The 8,604-nt window shown below is 36.1% G+C and overlaps 1 protein-coding gene across 1 annotated transcript; it reads left to right on the plus strand.

Annotated features, from left to right (window-relative positions):
* The first annotated feature begins 615 nt into the window (after nt 1-615).
* On the plus strand, nt 616-6,757 carry LOC107839270 (exosome complex component RRP41 homolog). The gene is made up of 12 exons (XM_016682683.2): nt 616-917; nt 1,015-1,061; nt 1,603-1,663; nt 3,254-3,292; nt 3,385-3,452; nt 4,499-4,577; nt 4,664-4,700; nt 5,201-5,317; nt 5,430-5,515; nt 5,591-5,680; nt 5,842-5,924; nt 6,479-6,757. Exons 1-11 carry the CDS (start codon nt 864-866, stop codon nt 5,887-5,889), a joined length of 726 nt encoding a protein of 241 aa, XP_016538169.2. The 5' UTR covers nt 616-863; the 3' UTR covers nt 5,890-5,924; nt 6,479-6,757.
* Nucleotides 6,758-8,604: the final 1,847 nt, after the last annotated feature.

Here is an 8,604-nt window from a genome sequence, read left to right on the forward strand (position 1 = left end):
AAAGAAAAAATTAGGTAAACTGCAATAGCAAGTTAAGTTTACCTGACAGTGTAGAATAGTTTGTACACTAAGGGGTCGTTTGGAAGAGTGTATAAGAATAATACAAAATTTGGTGTGTTAGTAATGTTTGTGTTAGCTATTCTTGCATTAGTTATGCTTGTATTTTTCTTATGCAGTGTTTGGTTTGATGTATTAAAAATAACATGAATTAAATAATTTCTTTTAATTTTTTTTTTTTTTACAAAAATATCCTCCATATATATGTTGGAAAGAATGTGAATTTTTTTGAGGGATAATAGTATCTTTATCATGTTAATGCATGTATTGGATCCATTGCATTGCTAATACCATGAATTTTGAGGTATTAGTAATACACACATTAATACACAATAGAGTGTATAATTAATACAAATATTAGTTATACACAGCGTGCAAAAGTATATTAAATAAAGTATTAGTAATACACATTAAACTAATGCATGTATTAATTTTTCAATACATTCTACTAAACGACCTCCAATGGTGCGCACAACTTAAATTCAAAAAATAATGAGTTTTAAATAAGAATGGAGGAGAAAAAAAGGTTAAAGAGAGGAAAAGAAGTAATTTGAAGTTGAAACAATGATTATGATTTTATGTTTTAAGTATATATTAATAAATAATTTTTAATATGTTATTATAATCAAATTCTTCATTAAATTTTTTTTTTTTAATCTTATTTTAAAATGAGAAAAATTAAAGTAGGTAAATTCTGTTTGCTGAATTGGTCAAACCTGTGGAGGTTCCCACTCTCAAAACTGTTGCCGCTTCTTTCTTTCTTTCTTTCTCCGGCCGCTCTACAGTGCATTGGTGGGCTAATATAGATGGAGTACGTGAATCCTGAAGGTCTTCGTTTAGATGGGCGCCGTCCCATGGAGGTTCCCTTCTCTCTCTCTCTCTCTCTCTCTCTCTCTCTTTACACTAATAATTTTCTTCCCTTTGCATCTCTTCTTCATTCTCTTATATTACTTTCAGATGAGACAACTTCGTGCTGAAATTGGGGTTGTGTCAAGAGCTGATGGGTAGCCACTTACACTTCTTTCTAATTACCATTATTGTTATGTTAATCTCTACGTTGTTATTTTATTTAAAACCGAGATGTTTGCGTGCACCTTGAGTAATTTCATGGGATACTAACTTATACTTTAGTTTGTAGCTACTTTTTGATTTTTGAGTTAAGTTAAACTTGGTTTGGTGCAAGATATGGGTAAATTTTTACCCTAGTCCACTGACTCCTACAGTTTGGATATGCTTTTTGATTGATATTGCTCATCTGTTTGATTGCCACTGGCTGCATTTTAGGGAAGAATGCTTTGTTTGTATCTGTCCTTTTAGTTTCTTGCAGTCTCTTGTTGGTGGTGTTTTGGTGATGTCTATGTTTTCGAATAGCTAGTTTATAGTATTACCTTGTGGGTGTCTTGTTTCCTTTATTATCTAGCGGTGTGATATCCCTTTTTTGTTGTTTGCTTTTATGTTTTTTGTTTGTTACACTGTTACTTTGAATACACTGGGAATGTTGTTGTTGTTGTTGCAATTAAGTGTGTTTACTCTGATTAATTGCAGTTCCGCTTCCTTTGAAATGGGAAATACCAAAGTCATTGCTGCAGTTTATGGTCCTAGGGAGGTAAATTCATGTCATACTTAATTTGTTGACTCGACTCTTTTTGGATTATGAATCAAATTATTTGGTGTTTGTTGGCATTATTGTCAAGGTAAAGTGATGGTTTTGTGTTATGATACCTTGTTTCATGCTTTATTACGAATCTATTTACTTTTCTCTGTTTTCTATTACTTGTGGGTGTCGTATTTATGTTATGCCATCTTGTTCCATGCTTTACTATGAATTTGTTTAGTATTCCGTGTCTCGAGCCGGGGGTCTATCGGAAACGGCCTTTCTACTTCTTTAGAGGTAGAGGTATGGACTGCGTACATCTTACCCTCCCCAGACCTCACTATGTGGGAATACACTGGGTTTGTTGTTGTTGTTGTTGTAAAGTGATGGTTTTGAACTGAAAAGTAAAGGAGGGAAGTTGACTATGTAGAAAATAGCAGTTGGTGTGACGTTCTCTTCCATGGTAAAATAAGATTTTTTATTTTTTTGGTTTGCTAGCTAAATTTTGAAATGTGTGGTAGCGGAAGGGGAATGGATAAATCTCTTATGTGGATGAGGTCATGGCCTGTTCGGTAGTTTAGTTTTTTGCACCAAGTTCTCCAAGAAACCTGGTCATTTGGTTCTTCATTGATAGTGGCTTGGTAAGGTGGGTAAAAGTTTTTAGCCTGGAAAAAAAGGAAGTAAGATATTGCTATTGTAAAAAATCTGTCTAAATTAAGCACCTTTGCCTGTTCTGAAAGCCTTGTCAATTTACGAAGTACAACTATGAATTTATGCTTTCCTTCAGGCATCTTCTCCGTGATTAATTCTATCAGTTGACCCTGCAGTAATGATTTATTGAATGAATAGTAAGAAAAGCAGATACGTAACTAGACTGTAAACTTTATCATGCGGATTTAAGAGGATCTTGATTCAAGTTAAAAGTTTGAAATTCATACTATTTATGTCCAAATGCCAATTTCTGTCTTCAACATAGAAAGTGTTATGTATTAGTTGTTTATATCAAGGATTAGAATAAGCGGGAGAAATTGTGCAAAAGATGTCATATTATTGCACCAAAATCAATTGTTGTATGTGCTAGTGTGTTAACATTATAGCTCTAAATGGAACATCTGTTGCTGCTGAAAATTGGATAGTGTCTGCGGAAGTTTAGATTAAATTTAGAGATCTCAATCATGTTGAGTGCAGCCTCATCGCAACGAGCTGCTTAGAACGGCATTATGCTCAATGTAGAAGATGTCAGCCAGTCCAGTTTTTGTGGAAGAACGATCCTAAAGATACTGGATGTTAGCAATTATAGTCAATCAAATTAGTGCCTTTTTTGCCCTGGTGCTCAGTGCCTTGAACATCCAAAATGAGGGAAAATTTACAGTTGATGTTTTAATTTTTGAAGCCAAAGAAGTATCACGCTGGTTTAGTCCATTGTCAAAAAAGGAGTATCACACTGTTATGCAAATTAGATAGATAACTGTATGCTGGAGTTTATGAACATTTACAAAAAGTATCTAATCACTACCATTGTGATCAATGATAAGGATATTGATCTTAGTTTCTGTATGAAAGGTTTATTCAAATGTCTCAGTTGTTAGTTTCATCATTCAGGTTCAGAACAGGAGCCAACAGATGAATGACCAGGCACTGGTAAATTTTACCTTTCATGATGCATTCTTAGACTGCAAGATTTATCACCTTAAAAGTGAGATGATATGATCTTTACATTGCCACTGTTTTAGGTACGATGCGAGTATAGCATGGCTAATTTCAGCACTGGCGATCGCCGGAGAAAAACAAAGGGTGACAGGTGATTCCATGTTATCTTGTCAGTCCTTTTTCCTTCTGTTTTTTATGTGTTTTCACCCATGCGATGTTATTATCATCTTGCTCTACTGAGTACTGTCAGTTCCACTATAAAAAAAATCTGCATGTGTGCTTGACAATTCAATGGACAATATCCTACATTAAGTTGCTTGGACTCTCCAAAAATGCACTACTTTTGAAGGATCCGACTCGTACCCGATCACATTTTTGAAGAATCCGAGCAACATATTCCTACAGAGCTGGTGGTGGTAGAAGAACAGTTATCCAAGCTCTTAACTGAAGCTATTTAGTGGTTCAAAAGATGCAAGGCATGATAAAGCACTAATGGTTATTGGATGGACAAGAAAACACATATGCTATAGGTGCTGGGCTTTTGGGTAATTTGTAAGATTATAGCCACCGACGTGTGGGTTTGGCACACGTCATGGGTTCAACTCCTGCCTTAGACACAAGCCCGGGATTTAGGTGGGAAGGGTAGAGGAACTGGCTTCCACCGAGTTTTAAACCATGGGCCGTTAGTTCTCAGGGATTTCTTGGTTATTTAAAAAAGAAATATTCTGTAACCTAACGGAAATCTGTGGGACTGTTCAGGCACTGGTCCAGCCATGAAAGATGCTGCTAAATACTAGGATATTAACTGTAGTCTGTAGTAGAAAAGAAGCAGGATTTTAGGGATACTTCTAAGTTTTAATGCCCAAAGAATGATCTTTTCTGGTAAGACTGCATAAGGCGAATGAACAAATTTTCTCGACAATGCTAAAACTATCTTGAATTGAAGCTAGGTAGTTAACACAGTTCATGAATGACTGATCTTAGTGTTTCAATTCTTTGTTTATATCATCTATGATTGCCTACAATTACAACTACAACAACAACAACAACAAATCCAGTGTAAAATTGCCTACAATTAACCAAGAAAAAATATTCAATCTATGATTACCACCAACTAACTAAGAAAAGTTACTCAATCTGTGTGACTTCTGGTTACATGATGTCAATTTGATGATACCTTTGTTTTTCATTCTTTAGGAGATCCACAGAGATATCTCTTGTTATTCGCCAGACAATGGAAGCTTGCATATTGACAAATCTGATGCCTCGCTCTCAGGTTCCGTGGTCCACTTAATATTTTTAACTTGAATTAATTATGGAGTCTAACCTCCATTTACAATTTCTTGATATTTTGCTTTTCAGATAGACATTTATGTCCAAGTTCTCCAAGCAGACGGAGGTAAGCATAACAGTGTTTTTCTGTTCTATTCTTCTGTTGTTTCCTCCACAACCTATCAGAATAGATATTTGGCGGAAGAGTATTAGGGTAGAGGGCTAAGGGGGGTGGGCAAGTCATAGGCTGTAGTTAGGAGAGTTTGGTGTAGCTTGGGTGGTAGTGCTAGAGTTGGGGGAGTGGGGTGCCCTTTGTTGGTTAATGTACTTTATTTTTGGTGGTTGTTGTATCGCTGTTATTTTCATCATGTTGTATGCTTGTGTCGTTTGAATACGGTCCTTTGTCTTGAGCCGGGGGTCTTTCGGAAACAGCCTCTCTACTTCTTCGGAGGTAGTGGTATGGACTGCGTACATTCTACCCTCCCCAGACCCCACTATGTGGGAATATACTGGGTTTGTTGTTGTTGTTGTTGTATGCCTGCTGCTGCATGCAGCCGTATATTGCAGCACTTCTATTTTATTTTCCCTCTACTAGTACAGTCTAAGTAAGTTTAGTGCAATATTTAGGTACAAGATCAGCATGCATAAATGCTGCCACACTGGCACTAGCTGATGCCGGGATTCCCATGCGTGATCTTGTCACATCTTGCAGTGCGGGATACCTGAATAGCACGCCTCTTCTTGGTAAATTAGTTCTGAAAATTAGTTGATTCTTTCTTTATTTGAATTTATATCATTCTTTTCCAGTATTATCATGTGAATAATCTGTTTCTGGTTGAGATTACTCGTTAAACAGATTTAAACTACTTGGAAGACAGTGCTGGAGGCGCTGATGTCACTGTAGGAATTTTACCTAAGTTGGACAAAGTGACCCTTCTGCAGGTTTGTTTACTCCTATTGGCAATAACAATTGAAATTAGTCTTTTTGTCCCGGTTAATCAACCTTCTGTGCTGCAGATGGATGCTAAACTACCAATGGATATTTTTGAAAATGTCATGCAATTAGCAGTCGAAGGCTGCAAAGCAGTGGATAGCTACATCCGGGAGGTAAGACTTACAACTTATTGCCTTCTTCCCTACTTCATACAGTTGTTGACTCCAACTTATTGCCTTCTTCCCTACTTCATACTGTTGTCGACCTACAACTTACTGCCTTCTTCCCTAGTAAAATTTCCTACTATCAGTATCTGTTGTTGCTCTTTTTTCAGATATTGTTGGAAAATACCAAGACGTTGGAGATTCACCGAGGTGTATAGCTCTTACAGTCTGAGGAACTTCTATTGAGTTTTTGGTAAGATGATACTCTTCCTGATTATCTAATGCTGGTGAACTTTTTAGGTCAAAATTGCTAATGGTTTGGAAAATGAGAAGCAAAGAAAATTTGTGGAAGTCTTGCTTGTTTTTTTCATATTATTCTTGCAGCATTAGAAGAAAAATACACGTTCTATCTCCTCCTTCTCTCCTTTTCCCCGGGGTGGGATGGTTTTTTTTGGGGCGTGGGGGGTTAGTGGTGGTTAAGAGTGGCAACATAGAGGCAAGTCTAACGAGTTCATATAATATTTTAATTAGGCAAAATGTTCTTGTTCTCTACATGCTGTTTCTGAAGTTGTATTTAAATGGAGAAAAAGGTATTATACGGCCACTTCCACTAGGACTACAATACTGTAAGCCAATTAAGAAACTGCAATTTATATTTAAATCACAACTTAAAATTCTTCTACCTTCTCTGCAATGATACAATACTCAAAAAGTCAGTCTACCTTTCCCTATTTAATTTTTTTTAAAGCAGGAGGTACTTATCTATGCAGATTCTTTGATCCACTGTTTATTCTTGCTTGTTTCCAGTTTGCTGCAAATCCCAAAGGGAAAAAAGGGTGTCCTGGTTTTGCTGCTGCAATCTTTTCAAACAATGGCGAATCAAAAAGTTAACGGTGCTACTATTAAGCGAGAGCTTGTGGAGAAATGATTTTTCCTAGTCTTTCTTTGACTTCCCTAATGTCTTTTCTATCTTGTTACGGTGCTTGAAGGATTTGTATTTACGGATCCCTATTAATGTGCAAGTTAAAGTTATCTTGAAATGTATTTGAAGAAGTTTATGTTATGGTAAACCATAGATGAAGCCCATTGTTTGCTCTTCGTTTTAGGCATACTACATAAACACTCACATCTGGCCTCATTTGGCGAGTAAATACTCTAAACTTGCAAAATAATTATCTAAACGCTTCTAAAATTTGTGTTGCGTCAGCATCAGGTGTCCACGAGACATAGTGGGGATTGCTTGGTTTCCAGTTGCAATCAAGTTAGAAGTGTTTAGATGTGTATTCTCAGAGATGAAGTAAGCTTAGATGTGTATTCTCAGAGATGGGAGTGCTGAGGTCAAATTCAACAGTCTGTATCATACTGTTCTCATTTCAGTAGTGGAAAGGAACAAGTCTTGCATTCTAAGGTATATCAATATTAGGCAGAGTTGTTATGAAGGTGCTTTGGAGAAAATGATCAGATTTAAGGACCTATATCCATTCAGGTCTTTCAAGATTAAAGCTAAATAGCCTTACTAGTTTTGAACACAACATTCAATCATAAGATATGGAGGCAGTAACGAATGAAGCTATGCAGTGTATGCATCAAACCACAGAAAAGTTCAATCTTATACTTAACCAAAAGGCCAAACCCATCGATAGGACCTCAAACTTATCCCGAAAATTTACTTAGATCCCTAAACTAAGGCTTGTACCTATCAGGCACCTCAAGTGTTAAAATCGATACCTATCAGATACAAAATGCTGATTTGGGCGCGTGAATAGTAGAAAAATAATATTTTACTTGTTTTTAAATTAAAAAAATTATATTTAAATTATTTTATTAATATAATTTTTAATTATTATAATTTCTTAATTAAAAAATAAAAAAGAGAAGAGCCCCCACACCCCCCTTCATTGTCGTCTTCACCCCACCCTTCCCGTCTTCATCGTCTTCCTCACCCCACCCCTCCCGTCATCATCGTTGTCCTCACCTTACCCCCTGCTCATCATCGTCCTCACCCTACCCCCAAGTTCATCGCCAATCCCCACACTTTTCGTCATCATCGTCTTCCCAACAAAAGCAAATGATAACATTATTCTCCAAAATCAGAATCCAAAAACGATTTTTGAATATCGAAATGTAGAAATTAAAAGGCGTTTGTCATCTCCATTTTCGATCACAGTCGAGCAAACATCACTACTCAAAATAAAATATAAATCCACAAAACTTAGTAAAAATTATATCAAAAAATTCAATACTCAATAGAATTAATTCGTGTCCTCTCAATCTTTCTTTCTTGTCATCTTCTTTGTATGCTAAACTCATAACAAAGCTAAAAAAAATCAAAAGAAGCCATTGAAGGACAAGCTCAACAACATGGAAAGGATTACGTGGACCACTACCAGCACCATTGCTTGATTTTGCTGAATGGAAACAAATTAAACCAATTAAATCAACCAACAAAAATGAAAAAAAAAAAAAAAAAAAAAAAAAAAAGAAGAAGATGAAAAAGGAAATACCTTTGCTGATGGCAGTGAGAAAAATGAAGAAGAAAAGGGAGAGGTAGGTTGGGGGAGGGAGAGGGTGGGTAGGGATTTGCCTTTTAATTTTTTTGAATTATTAAGAATTGAAAATAAATTTTATTTTTAAATTTGAAAACTCATTTTTATAGTTAGATTTGGCCCATTAGCCACATGTCATCATTTTATTGGTTATTTTTTGCCACATCAGGCAAATGTATTACACACACTCCATGCCTGTTGCTGATTAGGCAAAAAATGTTCAATTGGAACAAAATTCGGAGGTTTAGGAGTCTGATAGATACAAGTCTTAGTTTAGGGGCCTAAGTGAATTTTTGAGACAACTTTGAGGGGCTATCGATGGGTTTGGCCTAACCAAAATGACATTATCATTGAGACACAGCCAGTACACAAACCTGAAAATACTTG

The sequence above is a fragment of the Capsicum annuum genome, chromosome 8 (genome assembly GCF_002878395.1).
Source record: "Capsicum annuum cultivar UCD-10X-F1 chromosome 8, UCD10Xv1.1, whole genome shotgun sequence".
Taxonomy (NCBI): domain Eukaryota; kingdom Viridiplantae; phylum Streptophyta; class Magnoliopsida; order Solanales; family Solanaceae; genus Capsicum; species Capsicum annuum.